General features: G+C 40.7%; 1 protein-coding gene across 3 annotated transcripts in view; it reads right to left on the bottom strand.

Moving 5' to 3' along the window:
- LOC138852418 (SH2/SH3 adapter protein dreadlocks-like) overlaps positions 1-27341 on the bottom strand; it is a 321195-nt gene that overhangs the window by 149581 nt on the left and 144273 nt on the right. For 2 of the 3 annotated variants that reach the window (XM_070083041.1, XM_070083040.1), the window contains exons 2-3: positions 22741-23088; positions 5638-5831 (exon numbers count right to left, since the gene is read on the bottom strand). In XM_070083041.1, the coding sequence (XP_069939142.1) occupies positions 5638-5831; positions 22741-22769 (223 nt within the window). In that variant the 5' untranslated portion in view covers positions 22770-23088. The remainder of the gene's footprint in view (positions 1-5637; positions 5832-22740; positions 23089-27341) is intronic. The other variant, XM_070083042.1, reaches the window with a different exon arrangement.

Raw genomic sequence — 27341 nt, 5'->3', positions numbered from 1 at the left:
ATTCTGGGGACCCACAAATTGAAAAAAACCAAGAATATTTTTCTAACTAAACCTCATGAAACACCACTGCATCCCACTGATACAGCTAACAAAATAAACGACTTCTTCTCAAACATAGGATCTAATCTCGCCAGTAAAATCCCACGTACCAATGCCCGTGCCGGGGACTACCTAGATGGGAATTTCCCAAATTCCTTCTATCTTGTACCAAATGAGCCCACGGAAGTCACCGCGATCATAAAGTCACTTAAAAATAACTCGGGGAATGTGTCACATCCCACCATTATTGTACAAGCGAGCGGCTCATGTCCTTTCGAATGCTATTACATTACTTTTTAACAAGTCACTAGAAACTAGCACTTTCTCGACACTACTCAAGACTGCAAGGGTTACACCAATACACAAAGGTGGTGACCCTACAGATGTAAACAACTATAGGCCAATATCAAACTTACCATTGCTATCCAAAATCTTCGAGAAACTCGTGCACAAGAGACTATATTCATTTATAACGTCACAAAACATACTCAATCCCTGCCAATTTGGATTCAGGAAAAATAAAAGCATTAATGATGCAATTATAAAAATGCTAGACCTGCTTTACACAGCATTGGAAAATAAGGAATATCTGCTAGGAATTTTTATTGACCTAAGAAAAGCATTTGACACAGCTGATCATGGCATCTTACGCCACAAACTTGACCACTATGGTATAAGAGGCCATGCATTTGCATATTTTAAATCCTACCTTTCTAATAGGCATCAGTATGTCACCATTAAAGACACAGCCTCATCAATACGGCCACTTGATACTGGAGTTCCGCAGGGAAGTGTCCTTGGACCCCTGCTCTTCCTCATTTACATCAATGATCTTCCAAATATATCCCAACACCTGAAACCCATTCTCTTTGCTGACGACACAACTTATGTCATCTCCCACCCTAATCTTGCCACCCTCAACACCACTGTTAACGAGGAGCTGCTCAAAATATCGGCTTGGATGACAGCCAATAAACTTACACTTAACACTGACAAAACCTACTATATTATGTTTGGTAGCAGAGCAGGTGTTGCGCAACTTAACATTAAGATCGACAACACTCTAATTGCCAGACATAATGAGGGCAAATTCCTTGGCCTATACCTCGACAACAACCTAAATTTCAGCACCCATATCCAACACAACAAAAAAAGTATCCAAAACGGTGGGGATCCTCTCCAAGATAAGATACTATGTGCCGCAAACTGCCCTTCTCACGCTATACTATTCACTTATATATCCATACCTCACCTATGCTATCTGTGCTTGGGGTACAACTGCAGCAACACACCTAAAGCCAATAATAACCCAACAAAAAGCCACATTAAGAATAATCACTAAATCCCATCCCTGGCAACACCTCCCCCCACTCTTCATAGATCTAAACTTACTCCCTGTTCAGAACATCCACACTTACTACTGTGTAATCTATATCTACAGGACCTTAAATTCCAACATTAACCTTGACCTAAAATGCTTTCTGGATAGTTGTGACAGGATCCACAGGCATAACACCAGACACAAACATCTCTATGACATTCCCAGTGTCCGACTAAACCTTTACAAAAATTCAATGTACAGTGGACCCCCGGTATTCAATGGCATCGGTATTCGATAAATCCGGTATTCAATGCATTTTAACGCAAAATTTTTGCCTCGGTATTCGATACGATTCATATGAGACGTGTCCACGTGTGGCCTGAATTGCCCCCTGTGTGCCAGTGTTTACAAGCCAGCCAGTGTGCGCGCATCTAAGGATACATTCGGTACATTCCATATTATCATTGTTTTTGGTGCTTGTTTCTGCAAAATAAGTCACCATGGGCCCCAAGAAAGCTTCAAGTGCCAACCCTGTGGTAAAAAGGGTGAGAATTAGTATGGAAATTAAGAAAGATTTTGAAGGGTTTGGGGCTAACCCTGAGAAGCCTATGCCAGTTGTGGAATCCATTGTGCCTACTTCAAAAATTAAGGAAATGTGTGCACAGTGGGTTGAACTGCAAACCTTTATGGATGAAAATCACCCTAACATAGCTATTGCAAGCCGTGCTGGTGACTATTACAATGACAATGTTGTAGCCCATTTTAGACAAATCGTAAAGGAACGGGAGGTACATAGCTCTATGGACAGATTTGTTGTGCAACAGAGGTCCAGTGACTCTCAAGCTGGTCCTAGTGGCATTAAAAGAAGAAGGGAAACAACCCTGGAAAAGGACTTGCTACCTCAAGTCCTAATGGAAGGGGATTTCCCTTCTAAACACCATCCACACTCTTCCCTCCTCCCATCCCATCAATCATCACCAGATCTTCATTAAAGGTAAGTGTCAATTATTCTATTGTTATTGTTGTTATTGCAATTATTTTATTGCATTAAACTTAATATTTCATGTGGTAAAATATTTTTTTTCATACTTTTGGGTGTCTTGCATGGATTAATTTGATTTCCCTTATTTCTTATGGGGAAAATTGATTCGCTTTTCGATATTTTCGGTATTCGATGAGCTCTCAGGAACGGATTAATATCGAATACCGGGGGTCCACTGTATTTCAAGGACCTAAAATCTGGAACACCCTACCTGAAAACTCTAGAACTGCAGACACACTCATCACTTTCAAAACGACAGTTAGAAAACATCTTATCTCCCTGATACACCCCGACAACTAACTACATGATAACCACCTGGTGGTTCACAATTACACTCACTCGCCCACTGACTATAAACACTGAAATACTAATCTTAATCTTAAAATAATGAATCCTAACTAGTCATAAGTTTGTCTATGATACTCCAATATAGACATTTTGTATTCTGCCAAAACAGAAGTATTCACATTGCTAAACTCACAAATTATAATGTAGTCACCTAGCCTTAATACCATAATCTGTAAGGATTTAATGTTAAGAATTAATCTAAGTCTGCCTGAAATGCCTAGCCATGCTAGGTGTCTTAGTGGCCCCCACTGTAATTAGTATTTCATAACATGTAAACCACACAATATCCAAATCCTGTAAACCCCACATTGTAACTCTTATAGAGAATAAACTTGATTTGATTTGATTTGATATGTGAAAAATATTTGTGAATTTTTCCAATTTCTAGAATGGTTTTATGTTCTTTCTGTTTTGTATGACTGTTTTAGTTTTCGTTCTATAGTTTTCATTCTACAGCAGTTTAGCAAACTAGGTAAAGAGGATTCCTTAACACTTTCAACAGGAGAACATAAGGCTACAGATACAGTACAAAATACCAACAAATGTGAAAAAGACATGTGTAGTATTAGGATATTTTAATGAGGAAATATTTCACCGTGAATGGCTTCCTCAGCCATACAAAGATGACCACAGGTAGTAGAAGTGAGGTGCATAAAGGAGAAACCAGCACAGCTGTGAAGCAGGGGGTAGAGGGACCTGCCCAGTTCCTTTACCCCATGTGCTCAACAACAACCTTACAAAATTTAACGAAGTCAAACTCATCCTCAGGGAAGAACAACTAACCAGAAGACAATGTCTGGAAAGTGCTTTGATTGCAACCATCAATACTGTTGCTCAGGACAGTGACAGCTATATTATTTGCGAAGTCTCAGCCAAATTAAATCTTCATCAACAGGACACCTCGATCATCTAGAAGTATGAGTTTCAATTGAAGCCTAGTGACCTGGGCCAGCCTGGTCCCTCTACTCCCCTAGGGCCCTCACAGCTGTACTGGTCTTCTCTCTTTGCACCTCACCTCTACCACTATATAAATTCTATCATGTGGTTGTAGAACTAAGGAAACCATTTATGGTATAACATTTCCTCATTAAAATATCCTAATACTGTGCACAAGTCTTATTTCAAATAAGTCCACAGTTATAAATAAAGAAAAAATACCTAAAATCTTAAAATATATTACTATGTGGTAGAACTATGGAGTCAGCTACAAGAGGTAGTAATTCCTACAACCATCAGAAATTTAAAAAAATTACACAAGATTAAACACTAAAGACAGGACACCATGAGCCTAACCTTTGTTGGTACAAATAGGTAACACATGAATTATACTAACTGATAAAATGCATTCATGTATTACAAATTGCACATGGACAGAAAAGCTGAAAAAGATAATTTGTTAAAAAGATATTTTTAGAAATCAGTTAAAGAATATTGTACACCAAAAGACACTCCATTTAGAAACAGACTTGAGAATGCTAAAGACAAATCCATTCTTTATTAGAAAAGAAAGAGGTTGCTCTCATGCTAATCCTATGAAATTACAGTATACAGTACATATATGAACTTTTTTAACATGGCTGATAATTTATCATTCAGTACTGTTTTTCAAGTTTCCATTTACTACTCGACCTCTCAGGAAAAAATGAAATCCCTCCAGGATGTGAAGTTGTGCAATTAGACAACAATTAATTCACAAAAATTTAACACCACGGCCCTTATTTGGCTTCACATACTTGAGAGTAAAACTGTACATATTTAGTATTTAACCCTTTGACTGTCGCAGGCCCCTTTCTGAAACTGTCATTCTATGTCGCAAAAGTTTTGGAAAAAAAAATTTTTTTTTTTCTTGTGAAATGATAGAGAATCTTTTCCCGATGGTAATGACACCAAAAGTACGAAATTTGGTTGAAAACTCACGGAATTACGCTCCCACAAAGTTAGCGGTCTCAGCGACACATACGCATCGGCAATTTCGCCAATTTTGAGCCCTGTTTTTGGCCAATTCTGTTGTTCCAGTTGACCAAACTCATAGCTATTTCTTTAGAACTCCATCTTTTCTATCAGTTGAGTACAAGGAACCGCCCATTTACTGATTTGAACTACCCAATAAAGTGGTCAGAAATTGGCAATTTGGCAAGTTTCACGCCAATTAAAAAAGATGCCAATTTCAAAATAGGGTCCAGAATAAACAATGTAGACATTCTTGGCACTAAAATAACATATCCTCTGTTCATTAGTCACATCTCTAGGCCCCTTTTATATTACTATTGCTTTCTATTTTGATTTTTTATTTATACAAAAAAAATACAAAATTTACTGTTATGCAGACTGATGCATTACTGTAAAAATGGTGTAAATAATATCAGTGCACAAGTGAAAGAATATTAGACTCCCCAGTTGATGTGTATTGGACATGTGGTGTAATTTGCTTACTCCTGAACATTGGTAAAAATCGAACATTTCTGCTACTTTGAGCTCAATTTCAAGGTCGTTTTCATTGTGAAAGTAATGAAAATCATCTCTGTTTCTGTAATATGTTTTCCTTTTATCACCTGAGACCATGAAAACGATAATACAACGATAAATACTATGTGAAAATACGTCTCAAAGTCGGCATTTTAATCCAAAAAAACAGTCAGTTTTTTTTTTCTCATTACGCACTGCAGGATTTTTTTTTATGTGGTGCACACTGACCACAGACCCATTCTTTCACATGTGGGCCTACCAGCTTTCTCCTGCTTGAACTGAAGTTGCTAGAATTTACACGTATAAATACGTCAGAAACAGTGGCGCCTAAGACGTATATAAGCGATGTAAACAGTCAAAGGGTTAAAAATCTGAAAGGCTTCTTAGTTTCAAAATAACCTTTCCAAATAAGGTACAATACCTTTAACTAGAGAAAGTTCATCCATCTGCTGAGCTTGATAATTGTATTTGACAACAGCCCAACCAATTGCCTCAGATGGATCAATGGGAGTGTTCCCACGCACACCGCCAGGGCTGTCGACCCCTCGTGTAGGTGTGCCTCCAGTAGAAGGCAAAGTGCGGCTTCCACCACCTTTCTTCACACGCTTCTTTATACTGCAAAGAAAGAACAAAAATAACTGTTTAATTACACTTTAGAAATGCACCAATTATCTCAAAATATATAAATTTTATTTCTTAAAAGAACAAATAATGGAACGACATGTGCTTGGTAAGCTTAAACTGAGAACAAAAAATGAAGAACTACTGAAGAAATTTAAGGAAAAGAGGAATCAATAAATTATTGTGATACATCTGTTTGACTTAACCTATTTAACTCTTTGACTGTCGCAAGCCCCTTTCTGAAACCGTCATTCTATGTTGAAAAATCTTATGAAATGATAAAGAATCTTTTCCCGATGCTAATGACACCAAAAGTACGAAATTTGATCGAAAACTTATGTAATTACGCTCCCGCAAAGTCAGTGATCTCGGCAATATATATGCATCGGCGATTTCACTGAATTTGAGCCCTATTTTCAGCCAATTCCATTGTTTCAGTCGACCAAACTCATAGCTATTTCCTTAGAACTCCATTTTTTCTATCAACTGAGTACAAGAAACTACCCATTTACCAATTTTAACTACCCAATAAAGTGGTCAGAAATTGGCAATTTGGCCAATTTCATGCAAATTAAAAAAGATACCAATTTCAAAATAGGTTCCAGAATAAACAATGCAGACATTCTTGGCACTAAAATAACATATCCTCTGTTCATTAGTCACGTCTCCAGGTCCCTCTTATATTATTCTTGCTTTCTATTTTGACTTTTTATTCATACAAAAAATAGAAGATTTACCGTTATTCAGACTACTGCATTGTTGTAAAAATGGTATAAATAATATCAGTGCACTAGTGAAAGAATATTAGACTCCTAGTTGACGTGTATTGGACGTGTGGTGTGATTTGTTTACTCTTGAACATTGGTAAAAATCGAACATTTCCACTATTTTGAGCTCAATTTCAAGGTCGTTTTCATCAAGAAACTAATCAAAATCACCACTATTTCTGTAATATGTATTCCATTCTATCAAATGAGATCATATAAACGAGAATACAACCATAAATACTATATGAAAATACACCTCAAAGTCAGTGTTTTAATCCAAAAACACGGTCGGAGTTTTTTTTTCTCATTATGCAATGCGTGCTGCAGGATTTTTTTTATACAGTGCACACTAACCACACAGACCCATTCTCTCACATGTGGGCCTACTAGCTTTCTCCTGTTTGATTTGAAGCCACTAGAATTAATGAGTATATACACGTTCGAAACACCGGCTCGTAAGACATATATATATACGGCCGAAACAGTCAAAGGGTTAGTGAGGAAATGGTAAAATTAAAAGAATATCTGTAATTAAAAACTGCTGAAAAGCTAAATCATGAAAAAAAAAAAAAAAAAAACTTATGTGGAGTAACAAAACTATACCTTCCTGTCTGATGGTATTTCAGGCAAAACAACTGAAAGCAACTAAATCAGAACAGAGAAAATGAAAAAGGAAACCAGAAAAAACTCGTTCAAAATTTCTTATATATATACAGAGGAGTAATCTCAAAAATTACCAGAATTAAGGGACATCATAAAATGAGAAGCAGCATGACACTGTATGTGTACCTGAAACCAAACTGATAAAACCACCTTTTATGTATGTAGTAGTACTTAAAGCTAATTAGTTCACAGTTTTTGATGCTAATTACATACATAGATGGGGGTAAAAAGTACCTCAGAAGAGAGGAGGATGCATGACAATATTGGTAAATTAAGTCTTTCATGTTAAAATTCTAGAGGTAGAGATCCAGACAAAAATAAAAGTTTATACAGTGATACCTCGGTATACGTCTGCTCTGGAATAAATCCAACTTGGTATACGTCATGTTTGGATGTGAAAATTTTTGCTTGATATATGACCTTTCTTTGAAATACGACTCACGTGCTACAACTTGCATGGGTCAAAATGAGTCACGACACCACGTGTTACCCTTATTTACCTCTTTCTTGAGACAAAGCCATGACTGCCTGCTAGCGTCAGTATGCCTGTTGCTACCATTCAGTGAACAACACAAAACTAAGATGGATGCACTCTCTTCAGGCTCAGAAGATGAAATACTTCGTTAATCAAGGAAATCTTTGCCAAATGCATGGATGTCAAAAACTTTGCAGAGAAGTACCACCCCAACAAAACCCAAACAACCCATAATAACATTGTCTGGAATGACCAGACAATGCTATTACAGCTGCTATTACATCCTGAGGAGAAGGCAGAAGCAAAGTCAAACCTGGTGAGCTTCAGCCAGGTTTGAATTGGGAAAACGAGACAGAAAAGAGAAGGGGACTCTCCTTCCAAACAATAACATTTCCTCCTCCTCCCTTCTCAACATTATCCTAGTAGGCACTCGTCTCTCTTCAGCAAAGTAAAGTGAGGTTAAATTTGCATTTATTTCATCTAATTCTTTTGTGTTTATGTATGTATTTTTGTATTAAGCAGTGTTTAAATTACATATTTTAGTATTAAGCAGTGTTTAAATTATTTTATACAAACCCATCAATGTACAATATGCCAACAACAATACAATTTTTTTTTTTTTGTCATGGGAACAGATTAATCCTTTTCCCTATATTTCTTATGGGAAAATTCGTTTGGTATACGTCCTGTTTGGTATAAGTCCAAGGTCCTGGAACGGATTAAGGATGTACACTGAGGTACCACTGTAATTGCAAATACACCTACCATCTGGCTTACGACCAAGATTGGTTCCGACCAACCGGTCGTAAGTCAAAATGGACGCAAGTCGAACTTTACTACCGAATATCAACATCACATTTTTGTAAGGACTTTATTTTATTGTTTTATTTTGGTATTTCATTTTTTACTTTACTTTTTATGCTGTTAGTACTGTATTTTATACTTTAAGGTTTAGGATAAACACTGTGTACAATACAAACAGTTGTTTATTTCCCATAAATTTGGCTTAAAAAAAACGTGGTGGTAAGTCAGTGGTTGTATGTCAAGCAGGTCATAAGTCGGATGGTAGGTGTACATACGGTGATCCCTCGGTTTCTGGCTTCCAGTTATCGGCCGTTATTTCACTTATCAGCCGTATTGGATGCTTATCGGCCGGCGACGTTCACATGTTCCTAAGTCTGTGTAGATGTGTCGCTGGCTGTGTGAGGAAGCTTCTGCTCATTCATCCAAACATTTTGCTATAAATCAGTGTTTTTCTATGTTATCTATTAAGTGCAACTATGAAATAAGTAAGCATGGCCCCAAAGAAAGTTCCTAGTATAGTTCCTGTGGTAAAGCAACTGAGAAACATGATGGAATTTAACCCTTAAATGGTTCAAACGTATATATACGTTCTTACGCATAGCATCCCACACGTATATATGTTTTATTTTTCCTGCCTTCAAATTTGGCACGACTGGCCTGAGATGCCTTGTCAGCATAGAATGGGTTATAACACTCAGTGTGTGCAGTATTAAAAAAATCTGGGACCACTTAGCACCTTGTGGGAGCGCCAGCTAGAGCAAACAGTGCGGCAAACACCAAGGATTCACTGACGTAATGTCATATTAACACTCCTCGTTTAAGAGGAAAGTGATGTTAACCCCAAGTTTAGGGTCTGTCTATCTCTGTATCTCTATCTCTGTATCTGTCTATCTCTGTCTATCTGTGTCAGTCTCTGTCTATCTGTCTCTATCTGTCTCTGTATCTTTCAATCTCTCTCTCTTTCTATCTGTCTGTCTAGCTCTGTCTCACAGGTACATATAAATACAAGTATACATAGTGTAAATTACCTAGGATAACCCAAAAAATCCAGACAAAGTGCTATACTCTGCTTGAAGATATGAGTAAACGTGATGATGCAGTCTTGTGGCTCTGAGACAGAGAGCTAGACGGATAGACAGATAGACAGGGAGCTTGAAAGACAGACAAATAGACAGACATGTTTGTGTACCATCAAAAACAAAGTGAGGGTGATGCTCATCAAATATCACCTCTAATCTTTTCTTATCAGCTACACCCTCCCCCACCCTCATGTATGCTCATCAAACATCAGCTCTTATCAGTTATTTCATCTTATGTCGCTGTCAGGGGTGGACTTTTTTTTCATGCTTCAAGGGAACTTATTATTACCTATTATTATTGTTACGTATTATTCTTCTCCTGATCCTTCTCCTCCTCCTCTTCCTCCTCCTCCTTCTCCTCCTCCTCCTCCTCCTCTTCTTCCTCCTCCTCCTTCTCTTCTTCCTCCTCCTCCTCCTCTTCTTCCTCCTCCTCCTCCTCTTCCTCCCCTCCTTCTCCTCCTCCTCCATCTCCTTCTCCTCCATCTCCTCCTCCTCCTCCTCTTCGTCTTTCTCCTCCTCCTCCTCCTCTTCATCTTTCTCCTCCTCCTCCTCTTCCTCTTCCTCCTCCTCCTCATTGTTATTATATACTTCCACATATCCAAAACTTTGCTGGGACATATAAATACTTTGTATATATTCCAAGACAATAGTAAATGGCTAAGGCAGGTGTAAATGTCCACCTGTCAGTGTGTTTGTGACAATTTGAGTACAATTTCAGTACCTAATACTAGTGTCATTACAAAGATTGGTTATAAAATGACAAGAACTACTACAAATTGTAATTATCAGAACATAAAAATTACATAAAATATGAAAAATAGCAAAAAAGGTATATCGGCAACACTTCTGCAAGTGGCAGGACTCGATGTTGCTGTCACATGAGCATCCAGTGCCAACTTCTCGGCCTCATATCTCGGTAAGTACTGACCCTAAAAATTTTTTATTCTAAAATACTTAAAAAAATGTTCTCTTTTTCTCTATAAAAAAAAAACTATTTTTTTTTTTCAAAATATTCAGGGCGCTGTGCAAGTGAACATATATATACGTTTGGACCGTTTAAGGGTTAAGAGAGAAGTGATTGAAAAATCTGAGAGTGGTATGCGAGTGTTGGAACTTGCCAGGATGTATGGGAAAAACAAATCTACCTTCACTTGCATCCTGGCAAAGAAAGAATAAATCAAGGAAGCTGATGTTGCAAAAGCAGTAAATGTGATAACGAAACAAAGGTCACCAATAATGGAAGATTTGGAAAAGTTATTATTGTTGTGGATCAAGAAAAAAACAATAAGCAGGAGATAGTGTTGTGGAGTCAGTGATTTGTGAGAAGGCAAAGCAGTTGTATGCAGATCTTGTAAATAAAATACCTGGAACAAGTGCTGCTGTTTGTGAATTTAGGGCCAGCAAGGGCTGGTTTGAGCAATTTAAGAAGCATATTGGCATACACAGTGTAGTAAGGCATGGAGAGGCTGCAAGTTCTGATAAATGTGTGGCTGAAAAATTTGTGTAAGATTTAAAGGGATATGTAGAGGCTAAAGGATTCCTCCCCAAACAAGTGTTCAATTGTGGCAAAACAGGCTTGTTTTGGAAGAAAATGCCAAAGAGGACCTACATTATGCAGGAGGAAAAGGCCCTGCCTGGACACAAGCCTATGAAAGACAGGTTTACTCTTTTGTTCTATACTAACACTACTGGGGATTTCTAAGTGAAGCCGTTACTGGTTTATCACTCTGAAAATCCCAGTGTTCATGAAATACAATGCTTTCAAGAGTAAATTGTGTGTGAAGTGGCGGGCTAACAATAATGTATGGGTCACAAGGCAAATTTTCAAAGAGTGGGCGAATGATGTGTTTGGCCCGAGTGTGAAAAAATACCTCCTGGAACATATACATATTGCCACTCAAGTGCCTCCTGGTACTGGACAATGCTCCTGCTCATCCTCCAAACTTGGAATTCCGTTTCATTCAAATTCAAATTTATTTATTTCTTTGCAAGTATGTAGTACATTGAAATTATGTATTTACAATAATGGGTGGCAGTGCAAAGAGAGCCTCTATTATGCCTAGGCATTCTGGGCTGACTTAATTTAATGGCTTACTGACTACTTAACATTAAAGAAATTTATCATAGCTGTACAATAGTTCTATTAATTATAAATGAATCTAATTTATATAAACAAAGGATATATTCATATGTTCAAAAATGTTTTTTATGAAACATGATTCAATTATATTCCTGTCGACAATGGACAATAGGTTCAAAATTAAATATTGAAATTATATTATGGGAATATAACATTGTGATTTGCTAAAAGTAGTTTACAGTATGAGAATGCTACAATTTGGTGTGGGGCAAAACTGTTTTTGGTAGATCTTTATACTACTATGTAGTATTAGTCAATGTATGAACTTGGTTGTCTAGTCTTGAAGTTTTAAGATTTAGGTAATTGGGAGATTTATTGGCAAAGTTAAATATTGAGTATTTAGTCTAGAGTGATTAAGTGGCTTTTGAGAAAAGTCTTAAACTGATTTTCAGACCGGGTTACTTTAGTATTTTCTGGTAATGAATTCCAAATTTTGGGGCCCTTTATGTGCATAAAGTTTTTACACAGTGTGATATGGACACAAGGAACATCAAAAAGAGATCTGTGTCTTGTGTTATGGTCATGTGTCCTGTTAAGGTTGGTGAGAAGTTTGAGTGAAGGGTTTATGTTTGCGTGTATTGTTCTATATATGTAGTAGGCACATGAATAGGTATGGATGCTCTTTATGGTGAGCAGATTTAGACTCTTGAATATTGGTGGAGTATGCTGTCTGGAGTGGGAATTTATCATTCTGACTGCAGCCTTTTGTTGTTATTAGTGGTCTTAGGTGATGTAATGTTGTTGATCCCCATGCACAGATTCCATATGTGAGATAAGGGTAGATGAGTGAATGATCCAGTGTAAGGAGAGCTGATTGTGGAAACTTGTTGTACATATATGTGTCTGGAATTTGAGGCTACTGTCAAGGTGGATTCCTAGGAATTTTCCCTCTGCGAGTCTTGTGATGGGCGATCCATTTAGCGTTACGTTAAATGAAACATTTGCAGCTCTGTTTCCAAACTGAATGAAACAGGTTTTGTCAGTATTCAGGGTAAGTTTATTAGTCATCATCCAGGCAGATATTTTCTGCAATTCGGCATTGACAGTGTTGGCAAGTATGACTGGGTTTGGGTGGGAGAAGACGAATGTAGTGTCATCTGCAAATAATATGGGTTTGAGTAGCCATGATGCATTCGGTAGGTCATTAATGTAGATGAGAAAGAGGAGTGGTCCAAGGACACTTCCCTGTGGGACTCCTACTGTGATTGGTTGAGTGGAAGAGTTTGCACCATTTGTGTACACACATTGGCTTATGTTACTAAGGTATGACTTTAGGTAGCTGAGGGAGTGCCCTCTTATACCATAGTGTGTTAATTTAGTGTGCAGCAATTCATGGTCGATTGTATCAAAAGCTTTACGTTAATCAGTGAAAATTCCCAGCAGGACTTCTTCTCAAGAGTGGTATATATTAGTTCTAGAATATGTATGATAGCATCATTTGTGCTTTTATTATTCCTGAATCCAAACTGACAGGGGTTTAGTATATTGTGTGAGACAAGGTAGGAATATTATTATTATAATCAAAAAGAAGCGCTAAGCCACAAGGGCTATACAGCGCTGCAGGGTAGGGAAGGAAGCAAGGGAACTGGATGGCAGAAGGGAGGGGGGATGATCAGCAGGTTACAGAAAACAGCGGGGCAGGGGATAGTACGGGGGTAGAAGGTAGCAAGAGATTGAAGTAGAAAGGGCTGAAGGTATCAGAATTTGTGAAGTAAGTCAGTCGTTGTCAAAAAGTCAATGAGAGAGTCCGGATGAAAGGTGGGTCCATCAGCGAGAAGGGAAGGTAAAGAGAGAGCAGCGGAGAGAAGACGACGACAGAGGTAAATTCTGCGTGCTCGTTGATAAAGTGGGCAGTCCAACAGAATGTGGCTGACTGATAATGGAGCTTGGCAATTCTCACAGAGAGGAGCAAGACGCCTCTCCATGAGATATCAATGAGTAAGACAAGTATGGCCAATGCGAAGATGGGAGAGAGTAGTCTCCCAACCTCGACATTGGTGATAAGAAGACGGCCAGTGACCTATACTCGGTTTAATAGACTGAAGTTTGTTGCCGAGCATAGTAGACCAACGTTGTTGCCAACGGGTGTGAAGGTGGGAAGATATTGCAGCAAAATAGTCCGTAAATGGAATACCTCTATAAGAAACTGGTAGGTCATGTACTGCTGACCGCGCAGCAGTGTCTGCCTGTTCATTGCCCTGTACGTCAACATGACCAGGGACCCAACAAAAAACAATATCTTTATGCTTGGTAAAGATGCGGCGTAGCCAAAGTTGGATACGGAGGACTAAGGGGTGAGGTGTATGAAATTTTTGTATAGCCTGTAAAGCACTAAGGGAGTCTGAGACAACCACAAAAGATGACACAGGCATAGATGCAATACGGATAAGTGCTGTAAGGATGGCATATAATTCAGCAGTAAAAATACTAGCCGAAGATATTAAATGCCCTTGTACGACGCTGTCCGGAAACACTGCTGCGAATCCTATGCCGTCAGAAGACTTAGAGCCATCTGTGTACACAGCAATGGCATGAGAATGAGAGTGAAAGTGGTCAAGAAAAAGAGAGCGGGAAGCGACCGTAGACAGTTGGGCTTTCGAGCAAGGGAGGGAGAAAGAACAGACTCGAACAGCTGGAACTTCCCAGGGGGGTAGGGAAAAGTGAGATGCTACATGTACATAGAAAGGTGGTAGTTGAAGAGAAGACAAGAGCGAATGAAGGCGAAGAGAGAAGGGACGGAGTAAACAGGGGCGTCGAACAAATAAAGAATGTCTACTAATATCAGTGACCATTCTATAAATGGAAGGATTGCGGAGATCATGAGAGCGTACATAGTAGCGCAGGCAATGGGCATCACGGCGATCGGATAAGGATGGAACGTTCGCTTCTGCATAGAGGCTCTCGACAGGGGAAGAGCGGAAAGCACCAAGGCATAAACGTAATCCTTGGTGATGAATGGGGTTAAGGCTAGAGAGAGTAGCAGGAGATGCCGCTGAATAGATCTGGTCACCATAATCAAGTTTCGATAAAATAAGGGTGGAATGTAGGCGAAGGAGGGTTCGACGATCAGCTCCCCACGAAAGATGAGCAAGGGTTTTAAGAAGGTTCAGCCGGCTGTGACAAGTTGCCTTCAGAGAGGTAATGTGAGGTTTCCAGGATAACCTACGATCAAAGAGAAGGCCCAGAAACTTGACTGTATCACGTTCAGGGATACGGGAGCCATAGAGGTACAAAGGATGATCGGAGATGACAGAGCGTCTAGTGAAAGTGATTTGGTGGGTTTTAGTGCTGGAAAATTTAAACCCACGTGTGGTGGCCCAATTGGAAACACGGTCGACTGCATGTTGGAGAGAAACTGTAAGGAGGTGACAGTCAGCGCCTGCACTGGCAATAGCAAAGTCATCAACATAGAGTGATGACCAAATATTTGATGGAAGACTAGAGGCCAAATCATTAATAGCAAGGAGAAAAAGTGTTGTGCTCAGAACACATCCCTGGGGGACACCTTCAGCTTGGATAAAGTCCGGGGAGAGCACATTATTAACCCGAACACGGAAATGCCTGTCAGTTAAAAAGTTCTTAAGGAAGGATGGTAGATTGCCTCGAAGGCCTAAGGAGTGGGCTTGGGCTAAAATATTATACCTCCAAGTTGTGTCATATGCCTTCTCAAGGTCAAAAAATATGGCAATAACTGAGTGGTTATTCGCAAAGGCATTACGAACATACGTATCCAAGCGTAGTAAGGGGTCTATGGTAGAACGTCCCTTACGAAAGCCATATTGACGAGTGGAGAGACTGTTGTGTGTCTCTAAATACCACACTAAACGTCTATTTACTAGGCGTTCCATTACTTTGCAAACTGCACTGGTAAGAGCAATGGGACGATAGTGGGAGGTTTCATGTCCCGTAGTGCCTGGTTTGCGGAAAGGGAGAACAATGGCGGATTTCCACAGCTGTGGAAGAACTCCTTGTGACCAAATAAGATTGTAAAGGCGTAATAGGACTGCAAGGGCTGACTGATGTAAATGTTGTAGCATACGAATATGAATGTCGTCGGGCCCAGCTGCCGATGATCGACAAGCTGAGAGTGTTGCCTCCAGTTCTTGAAGTGTAAAAGGCACATTATACTGTTCTTCTCTGAGAGAAGAAAAGTCCAAGGGTGCTAACTCTCTGGCAGACTTTGAGGAAAGAAATGAGGGGCATAGATGGAGTCCCTGAGAAATACGGACCAGATGATTGCCAATTTCATTGGCAACATCTAGTGGGTTTGCTATATCAACACCGGCAACCCGCAGAACAGGAGCCGGGTCAGGAGAATATTTACCACTCAGTTTTCGTACTTTTTTCCAGACTGCACTCATAGAGGAAGCAGAGGTGATGGTGGAGACAATCTCGCCAGCAAGTGCGTTTAGCGTCACGGATGACACGGCGAGCGATCGCACGCTTCTGTTTAAAATCAAGGAGTTGCTCTGTGGTTCTATTGTACCTGTACCTGCCCCATGCAGCGCGTTTCAAACGTACTGCACGAGCACAAGCAGGAGACCACCAAGGCACGCATTTCTGAGAATGCCTGCCCGAAGTTTGGGGTATAGAATGAGAAGCTGCGGTGAAAACGGAGGACGAGAAGAGGTGTAAAAGCTCATCGATGGAGGACGAAGAAGGAACCTCTTTAAAAACAGTCAGGTGTGAGTAAAGGTTCCAATTTGCCCGATTAAGTTGCCAGCATGGGGTGCGAAGAGGTGGCGAATATGAAGGGGAAGTAAGAATGATTGGGAAATGATCACTGTCATGTAAGTCCGGGAGAACAGACCAAGTGAAGTCTAATGCGGCGGAGGAAGAGCAAACTGAGAGATCGATGCAAGAGAGAGTATGAGTCAGAGGATCAAAATGGGTGTGAGTACCTGTATTTAAAACGTGGAGGGGGTGGGTGGCAAGAAAAGCCTCTAACTGAATTCCACGGGAATCACAGTGAGACCCCCCCCAGAGGAAATGGTGGGCATTAAAATCACCAAGTAACAGAATCGGTGGCGGTAATGACGAAACAAGGAAGGCAAAATCCGGAATAGATAATGCCCGAGAAGGAGAGAGATATAAAGAACAGAGCATATACCACCTATGTAAGTGGATACGGGCTGCTGTGTAATGCAGCGAAGTATGAACAAATAGCTGATGGTATGGAATATCAGTGCGGAGAAGAAGGGCACTTTCATTAAAGGTCCCATCAGGAAAAGGATCTGAAGAATACAATAAATTATAGCCTGAGATGTGAGAAATAACAGCAGAGTGTAATTTTGGTTCCTGTAAGCAAACACCAACAGGGGCAAACTGGGAGAGTAACATCTGAAGCTCACCCTGATTACCCCTGAGGCCGCGTATATTCCACTGTAAAAAGGCCATGATTGGCAATGATAAAGATACTTGAAATCCGCAGGTAAGGGTTCCTACGGACTAGAAGGGTTAGAAAAGTCCACATGCGGAGGCAGTGGAAAATGTTCAAGCAGCGAAGGAACGGTGCGCTGTGAAGAAAGGAGTTGCGCAGATGGAGCAGAGGAGAGAGAAAGAGCGGAAGGTGGATCAGTGTCCATTGATGGTTTGGTCTCTGCAATATATTCAGAGATTGCTTCAAGTGTTTCGGAATTCAGAGATGTCGTATGGGAGACAATATTGGGAATGGTAGGGGGAGGATGAGTAAAGATTGGAACTGTATTGGACTGTACCAAGGTAGGGGGGGGCGAAAGGGTGGAGGGAACTGGAGAAGCGTGGCAGGGGACAGAAGAGACAGGAACCTGGGAGGTGGCAGAAGAGGAAGAAACTTGGGAGGGAACAGGGGAGGAAGGTACATTACGAGGAGGAGGGTGAACCTCTGCACTTGTAACTGAGCCAGTGAGAGGGGAAGAACTAGGGACAGAGACAGGGAGGGTAAAATGAGGAGGTGGAAGATGGGTAGGAGGTGTTACCGGACCTTTTTTTGACTTTTGAGAAGTAGAGGGACGATTGGGAGGAGGTGTCGTACGAGGTATCGTCGATACTGAGGCTTGTAAGAGAGAACTCGAAGAAGCGAGATTAGACTGAGGCGTTGAAGTAGGGACGTCTGAGCCGAGGACAGCAAAAGGATTAGATACAGGAGTGATTATGGGAGAGGTAACCACAGAGGTGGGTGTAGAAGATGGGATACCAGAAGTGGGGGGACGTTTTGAAACACGGGAATAAGAAACACGTGGGAGTCTCCCTTGGAGGCGGAGATGAGAAACTGCCATGGCATAAGGGAGACCTTCTGTCTCTTTGAGGTAACGGATTTCCCGCTCGTTTAAATAGACCTGACAACGGCGAGAGTACGAAGGGTGAGCCTCATGACAGTTAAGGCAAGAGGGAGATCGACTGCAAGACGTATTAGAATGGTCATCGGCACCACAGACTGGGCATTCGGCGATAGATCTGCAATATTTCGCTGGATGGCCAAATCGCCAGCAATTTCTACACTGTTGTGGTGTAGGGATCACCTTTCGAACTTGTAACCGATGTCCTGCTATATAAACTGAGGATGGGAGTTCTCGGCTGTCAAAAGTTAAACGAGCCACATTGCTAGGGTATCGTCTCCGCCCACGGGCAGGAAGAACGTAAGTGTCTACCTTGAGGATTGGGAGATCTTGGAGTTCCAGCTGTTCTAGAATGTCGGTGCCACATGTCTGGAAATTTTGTTGAACTATGGTATGGGGCAGAATGACGGTACCACTACAAGAATTGAGGGAATGATGTTTTTCAAGGGTGACAGGAACAGTATCTATATGGGAAAGACGAGAGAGCTCACGAGCCTGGGTAGCATTCTGTACGGTAATGATGCGCGTACCGCTCTTAAGAGCATGAAAAGAAATATCTTTACCAACATGGCGTAGGAGTGCCTTACCAATACTATGGTCAGAAAGATAGGCAGTAGAGGAAGTTGGTCGTAAAGTGAAGAATTTAGTCCACTGTTCAGTCTGAAACTGAGCGTGGAAAGGTAGTGAAGGACGTGTCGATCGTTTCTGAGAAGAACGAGAAGGTGAAGGTGGAGAAGTATCATCAGTAGGTAATTGTCATTGACGTTTAGGCGTGGGACCAGAGTTGGTCCGACGTGGAACGGGTCGGCGATTTGGAAATTGCCACACCGTAGAGGGAGAGGCCGGAAGCATAGTCAGAGGAGAGCGAAGGTCTGATAAATCGAAGGAGTCAGTCGAGGCCTCAGTACCTGAAGCGGGTGAGGAAACAGCACCGGCAATAGGTACAGAGGCATGAGGAATGTCTGAAGAGTGGTCCAAAGACGAGGCGGGGTCAGAACGGGGTGCGGTATCAAGAAGGGGCCCGGGGGTACCAGGTTCATGGACTAGGGCTGCCATGGTTAGGTTACTTCTTTCTTTTTGTTTTTAAGAAAAAAAAAGAAAGAAGAAAAGAAAATAAAAATAAAAAAAGAAAAAAAAAAGGGGGGACCGGGGAGGGATAGGTCCTAGGAGGAATGAAAGGGCCAGAAATCTCCCTCCGCGCCCAAGAGGACCTCAGCACTGGAAGTAGAGCAGATGCAGCATGGAACCCGTGCCATACCCTACCCATCATGCTAGTAAACTAACAATCCGGGATAGCAACCTCACATCTGCCGAGCTACCTCGGTGGACAAAAGAGAGGGCGGCCGGATATCCGCCACAAAGCATACCTCCTTCGGCCACCACCCCCGGAATCCGAAAGGTGGCTTCCAGAGATACACTCGTCGCCCGAAAGACACCCAAAGCTACTCCGGGATACCGGAGAGGGATCGGGACATCCCCAGGCGATCCAGATTCCACGGCAAACTACGCCACCGCTAAGAACCTCAACGGAATGGGATGGACCCCGGTATCCTTTCTCCTACCCAGGAACTAGCGCGCCTGTGGGAGAAATCCCAAAGGACAAAAAGAGGAAGGGCAAAAGGGAGGAGTGGGGAGGAGGAGGAGGAAAGGAAAAAGGGGAGGATGGGGAGGATGGGATAGGGGAGGGGAGATTGGGGGGTAATTAGGTTCGGTCTGAGGAAGAAGACCTATAGGTCTAATTCCTCAGACCAAGAGCCTCTTCACCACGCCAAGGAGCCCCCCTTGAAGAGGACAAGGTAGGAATAGATCCATCTATGAATTAATTTTTCAAAGATTTTAGAGAGCAGTGGTAAGTTAGATATTGGTCTATAGTTATTCAAGTCAGCTTTGTGGATTGGGGTGACCCTTGCTATTTTGAGAATTTCTGGAAAGGTGGAGGATTCAATGGATTTGTTAAAGAGTGCTGCAACAATTGGTGACAATACTTGAGAAGCTTTTTTGTTCATAAAAGATGGCAAGTTGTTTATATCTCCTGACTTGTTTTTAAGGGTGCTGATGATGAGCAAAACTTCTGTTGGGTTGGCAGGAGCTAGGAATAGTGTATTCGGGTAGGTGCCCATGAGGTAGTCTGATGGATGGGTGTTTGAGCCTGGGAGTTTGCTCGCTAGGCTCTTTCTTATGGTGGAGAAGAAAACATTAAGTCTGTTTGCTGTTTCAGTTGGTGGGAGTCTGGATTCGTCTGATTTTGTTAATTTGATTGTTTTGTTTTTGGATATCTTTTTAGTTCCTAGAATTTCAGATAGAGTCTTCCAGGTCTTTTTCATATCACCTTTGATGTTATGTAATCTGTTTTCATAATACAAGTTTTTAGACCTTCTTATCAGGCCAGTAAGAGCTGACAAGTAACGTTTAGACTGGTCTCTAGTTATTTGACCCATTCATCACAATGAAGTTCTTGCCTCCTAACACCACTCCTCTCATTCAGCCCATGGACCAGCAGGTCATTTCTAACTTCAAAAAACTGTACACCAAAGCAGTATTTCAAAGGTGCTTTGAAGTGACCTCTGACACAGATTTGATCCTAAGAGAGTTCTGGAGGAATCACTTCAGTATCCTCCATTGCATAAGCCTTATAGGTAAGGCTTGGGAGGGAGTGACTTCCAGGACTTTGAACTCTTCTTGGAGAAAATTGTGGCCAAAATGTGTCCAAGAAAGGGATTCTGAAGGGTTTGGGGCTGACCCTGAGGACCCTACACCTGTTGTGGAATCCATTGCATCTCTGGGCAAGTCCATGGGGTTGGAGGTTAGTGGTGAGGATGTGGAAGAGTTGGTGGAGGACCACAGAGAAGAGTTAACCACTGAAGAGCTGCAAGAGCTTCATCGGGAACAGCAACAGATCACAGCTCAGGAACTTGCTTCACAGGAGGAGGAAGAGGGAGTGAAGGAGGTGCCTACTTCAGAGATTAAGGATATTTGTGTAATGCGGACTAGGGTTCAAACTTTTGCTGAGAAATATCACCCTGCCCAAGCTGAACAAGCCATATCTGCAACAGGTTCAGTGATAGAACCTTGTCCACTTCAGGGAAATCTTAGAGATGCCAGAAACCGAGCTCTCTGGACAGATATTTTGTGCGACAGGGGTCCAGTGATTCTCATGCTGGTCCTAGTGGCATTAAAAGACAAACACAGAAGTAACCCCAGATAGGGCTTTGATACCTGAAGTCCTTATTGAGAGGGACTTCCCTTCCAAACAATACTCTCTCCTCCTCCCTATCTTCCATAAGCCAACAAGTCTTCAATAAATGTATGTAATACTGATTTAATTGTTCATGTACAGTAATATGGTTATTGAGATGCTGGCAGAGGTTTAGGGTGGTGGAAGATACGCAGGGAAGATACGCAGGGCAGCATATGTTGTCAGTGGCCCTATATACCTCCAACAACACTGGAAGTTTTATGTCGTTCTTTTTCTATCACTTAATCGCTTAACTTGCTTGCTACACTGTTAATGCTACACTTTATCGCTAGCTGGCACTATAGCCTTTATCGACTCCTGCTGCTTTAGTATTGTACACATCATAGAATCACTGAAGAAGATACATTCTCCCTTCTCTCTCAGCCCTTTACAAAAGGGCTAGCACTAGGAACTTTCTTTGGGCCCATGGTGACTTATTTCATAGTTGCACTCAATCAATAACCACAAATAACAATGAATTCTAGTGAAATGTTTGAATGAATTCGCGGAGGCTTCCTCACTCACCCAGAGACACAGCCAGACTGACTCATGAACGTGGTGGAGCGGCAGGTGGAAACGTCCAATATGGCTGATATCTGAAATAACGGCCGATAACGGATAGAATTTTGGCCAAAAAAGTGGGCAAAAACCGAAATGGATGATATCCGGAACAGCCGATAACTACGGGTCCACTGCATAACATTCAAGCATTTAACTAGAACATCACACAATGAACACATTAATACATTAATGTTTAGCAACTTTTCTGTCTTTAATGAATGTCACAGACAACATACCAAAGTAACATTTTTTATTATGTCAGTGTCATTAGCAGAAGACAGATTTGTATAGCTTCCACACTCACAGCATTCTCTTCATATTCTCACACAATGTCTACCCAGAAGTGATCTAACATTACTATTTTCTTAACCATGATTGGTCTTGTCTGCCTCACAGCTAAAAGATCTTTACTCCTCTATAAAACCACACTGCACCTTTTTCTCCACTTAACTTCCCCCACTGGTGTATCATATTTTAGGTTAATAAAAAAATATCAGTAAATGTTTATTTCTAAACAATACATCATCAAATTTTGCAAGGATTTGGGAAGAATTGTAGTTTAAATATGTATTGCTGTTTAGAAGTAAAGACTAATATATAAATATGAAGAAGAGTATTACTGAAATTAAGTATGAAATATTCATTTAAATCTTTATGTTGGAAGAGAGACTGATTACAATAAAAAAGGATAAGTACAGCGATATTTCATTTTAATTTTAATTTAAATTCAAGTAAAGATGACATTAAAATGTCTCCCATTACAAAAGGTACGGAGTTGTTCAAGTGCTATATTACTTCAAATAATTCTGTAATTGTTTTCTTTACTGAAATGTGCACATTATGAAATAGAAAAATAACTTACTCTGGCAGGAAGTTCATGACGGAGGCCATACACTAAGGCAGCTACAGCAGGAGCAACTGGAGGAGGTGGGGGCAAGAGATCACACCACTGACCACCTGAATATTTAAGCCATGGTTCACACTTGGCCATAAACAAGGCTTTAATCCCAGGGGTGGTGGCTCAAGGCAGGCCACAACCCACCTTCTGCCCTGTCCACCAGTGCCCCAGGAATGGTCCCTGTGCTGGCTCAGAGGCTGGGTGTGCTGGTAATATACAACAGGGGCAACTCTCACATCCTCTCCTTGTCTTTTCTATAACTTGCCAATATCGCTGTAACCTGTTTTTCTGGCTTTAGTGAGCACTTTACACCTGGAATGACAAGCCATATTTTTACTGCTTAGTTCTTTCCTATGTTATTCAATATGTACTTTTCCAGATATAATTTACTCTTGTCATCACTTTTGTCTTGTAAATTAGTTTTCTTTCCAGTTTGTTCCTAGTCATTCTTTGTTATTTGTTTCACTTTTATACATTATGTTGATTTAATTTTCTTTTTCTTTTAAGAATAAATATTGTTGGCATGGAGCCCGGAATCTTCACACAAGATAAAACACTGTTCTAAGTGAATACCACGCCTCCATTTTCAAGACAGCCATGACAAAAGTTTCTTCAACAACGATGCCTAAAGTTCACTAGAGCTGAAAATGACCTTCAACTTTCATTGTGGAGATGTCAGGATGCTGACAGTTTGTGAAAAGACACAAATGTAGCAAAGTCCTTTATTTATCCAACATTCCACCTAACATTGGGATTTACTAAGTGCTTAATGAAGCCCAGTATTGGGTGAAATATACAGATAAACACCATATGTGTCTTTTGTCAAAAATTTTCATTTTGCTTTTGAAATCCACTATGTTTAACTTATCTTGATAAAATGAAGCAAAGTTAAAAAGGGTGTTTTAAACATTTGCAAATATGAACATACACAGATGGCAAGATAAGGAGTCTAACTAGACTAGTAAAATCCTTAAGAATGAAGTAATCTTTCACATACCAGGACCTTTCTCTTACTCATTCTCCTAGTATCTCCATAATAGCCATACCCTACATAACCACTCTTCCCTACCAATACAATAACCATACCCTACATAACCATTCTCTACATACCCACTCTTTCCTACCCACTCTCCAGATACCCCCACTTACACAAATTCCCCAATAACCATACTCCCACACAAAGAAATCTCAGAATTTTTTCTGGGCACTTTATACAACATATGTTAGGCCTATCTTGGAGTATGCAAAACCAGTGTGGAACCCACACCTAAGGATACATGTTAAGAAACTGGAGACAGTACAGAAGCATGCATCAAGGCTTGCCCCTGAGTTAAGGGGCATGAGCTATGAGGAGAGGCTAATGGAACTGAAATTAATGATACTGTATGATAGAAGAACCAGGGCAGATGTGATAAAAGCAAATGAAACAGACCACTAAATATCCAGCTGAACATATCAATAAATGGTTCACCTATTAAAAGACACACTGAGGGCAAATTTCTAGGTTTCCACCTTGACTGTAATCTTAAATTTCAGACCCACATCCAGCATATAACTAAGAAAGTTTCTAAAACAGTAGTTATCCTTTCCAGGATACGATACAATGTACCCCAAAGGGCACTACTTACTTTATATCGCTCTCTAATACAGTGGACCCCTGGTTATCAGCCGTTCCTGTTATTGGCCAACTTGGTTATAGGCCGGTTTTTCAGCTACTGGCTATCGGCCATTATTTCGCTTATCGGCCATATTGGACGTGTCCCTCCGCCAGCTGGGCCAGCTTGCGCGTCAGTTTGGCTGTGTCTCTCGGTGCGTGAGGAAGCTTCTGCTCATTCATCCAAACATTTCACTTGTTTTTCAATACAGTGGACCCCCGCATAACGATATTATTTCAATCCAAAAGTCTGTTTGGGTGCCATTATAGACTGAATTTGTGCCCATAAGAGATATTGTGAATTAGATTAGTCCGTTTCAGACCCCCAAAAATACACCAACAAAAGCACTTACAAAAATATACTTACATAATTGGTTGAGTTGGGAGCTGATCGTTATGCGGGGGTCCACTGTATTTTTTTTTTTTTTTTTTTTGTCAGTGCAACTGCGAAATAAGTAACCAAAGAAAGTTCCCAGTATAGTTCCTGTGGCAAAGAAAGTGAGAAACACCATGGAATTTAACTCTTTCAGGGTTGGTGCCATACTAGTACGGCTTGCACGCCAGGGTTGGTGCCGTACTAGTACACATAAATTCTAGTGCCTTCAAACCTAGCGAGAGAAAGCGGGTAGGCCTACATATGAAAGAATGGGTCTATGTGGTCAGTGTGCACAGTATAAGAAGATTCCTGCAGCACACAGTGCATAATGAGAAAAAAAAAAACTCCGACCAGGTTTTTGATTTAAAACAGTGACTTTGCAGTGTATTTTCGTATGCTATTTATGGTTGTATTCTAGCTTTCCTGATCTCATTTTATAGAATGGAAGACATATTACGGAAACTGAGATGATTTTGATTGTCTTCACAATGAAAAGTACATGTACCTTGAAATTGAGCTCAAAGAAACAGAAATGTTCAATTTTTGCCAAAGTTCAAAAGTAAACAAATCATGCCACACGTTCAGTACACATCAACTGGTGAGTCTAACATTCTTTCACAAGTGCGTTGATATTATTTATACCATTTCTACACTAATGCAGTAGTCTGCATAACAGTAAATCTTCTATTTTATGTGAGAATAAAAATTCAAAGTGGAAAGCAGAAGAAATGTAACAGAGGCCTGGGGACGTGACTAATGAAGAGAGGAAATGTTATTTTAGTGCCAGGAATGTCTTTCTTGTTTATTCTGGACCCTATTTGGAAATTGGCATCTTTTGAAATTTGTCTGACCACTTTATTGGATAGTTGAAATTGGCAAATGGGTGGTTTCTTGTACTCGTTCGATAGAAAAAGTGGAGTTCTAGCGAAATAAATATGATTTTTGGCGACTAGTACACAGGAATTGTCCAAAAATAGGGCTCAAAGTGGGCAGAATTGCCGATGCGTAAACATCGGTGAGACTGCTAACTTCGCAAGAGCATAATTCCGTAAGTTTTCCATCAAATTTCATACTTTTGGTGTCATTATGATCGGGAAAAGATTCTCTATCATTTCATAAGAAAAAAATAATTTTTTTTTTCCGAAAAATTTTCGACCCTGAGAACAAGTTTAGGAGAGGGCCTCTCGACCCTGAAAGGGTTAATCTGCAACAGCAACAGACCACAGCTCAGGTCTTTAGAGATTAAGGAGATGTGTGCAATGTGGACTAGGATGGAAAAATTTGTGGAGGAACATCACCCTGACAAAGCTGTTGCAGGCTGTGTATAATAATTATTATAACAATAATAATAATAATAATAATAATAATAATAATAATAATAATAATAATAAAGGTAGAAAGTTGAAAGTGAACATAGAAAAGAGTAAGGTGATGAGGGTATCAAATGATTTAGATAAAGAAAAATTGGATATCAAATTGGGGAGGAGGAGTATGGAAGAAGTGAATGTTTTCAGATACTTGGGAGTTGACATGTCGGCGGATGGATTTATGAAGGATGAGGCTAATCATAGAATTGATGAGGAAAAAAAGGCGAGTGGTGCGTTGAGGTACATGTGGAGACAAAAAAAACGTTATCTGTGGAGGTAAAGAAGGGAATGTATGAAAGTATAGTGGTACCAACACTCCTATATGGGTGTGAAGCTTGGGTTGTTTATAAATGCTGCAGCGAGGAGGCAGTTGGAGGCAGTGGAGATGTCCTGTCTAAGGGCAATGTGTGGCATAAATATTTTGCAGAAAATTTGGAGTGTGGAAAGTATTAGTCAGAGGGCTGAAGAGGGGTTGTTGAGGTGGTTTGGCCATTTAGAGAGAATGGATCAAAGTAGAATGACATGGAGATCGTATAAATCTGTAGGGGAAGGAAGGCAGGGTAGGGGTCATCCTCAAAAAGGTTGGAAGGAAGGGGTAAGGAAGGTTTTGTGGGTGGGGGGCTTGGACTTCCAGCAGGCGTGCGTGAGCGTGTTCGATAGGAGTGAATGGAGACGAATGGTATTTGGGACCTGATGAGCTGTTGGAGTGTAAGCAGGGTAATATTTAGTGATGGGATTCAGGGAAACCAGTTATTTTTATATAGCTGGACTTGAGTCCTGGAAATGGGAAGTACAATGCCTGCACTCTAAAGGAGGGGTTCGGGATATTGGCAGTTTGGAGGGATATGTTGTGTATCTTTATACGTATATGCTTCTAAACTGTTGTATTCTGGGCACCTCTGCAAAAACAGTGATTATGTGTGAGTGAGGTGAAAGTGTTGAATGATGAAAGTCTTTTCTTTTTGGGGATTTTCTTTCTTTCTGGGTCACCCTGCCTCGGTGGGAGACGGCCGACGTGTTAAAAAAAAAATAACAACAACAACAACAACCATAGGGAGAAACTTCAAAAGGCTGCCAGTAGTTGGCACCACCATTAGCAAAACATTGGTAATCACTACTAGTACACTTTTCACCTGTCTAGACTTTAGTAGTCTACTAGTATTAAGTT

The sequence above is a fragment of the Cherax quadricarinatus genome, chromosome 8 (genome assembly GCF_038502225.1).
Source record: "Cherax quadricarinatus isolate ZL_2023a chromosome 8, ASM3850222v1, whole genome shotgun sequence".
NCBI lineage: Eukaryota > Metazoa > Arthropoda > Malacostraca > Decapoda > Parastacidae > Cherax > Cherax quadricarinatus.
The sequence above is the reverse complement of the archived record's forward strand: the minus strand, read 5'-3'. Positions and strand labels throughout refer to the sequence as shown.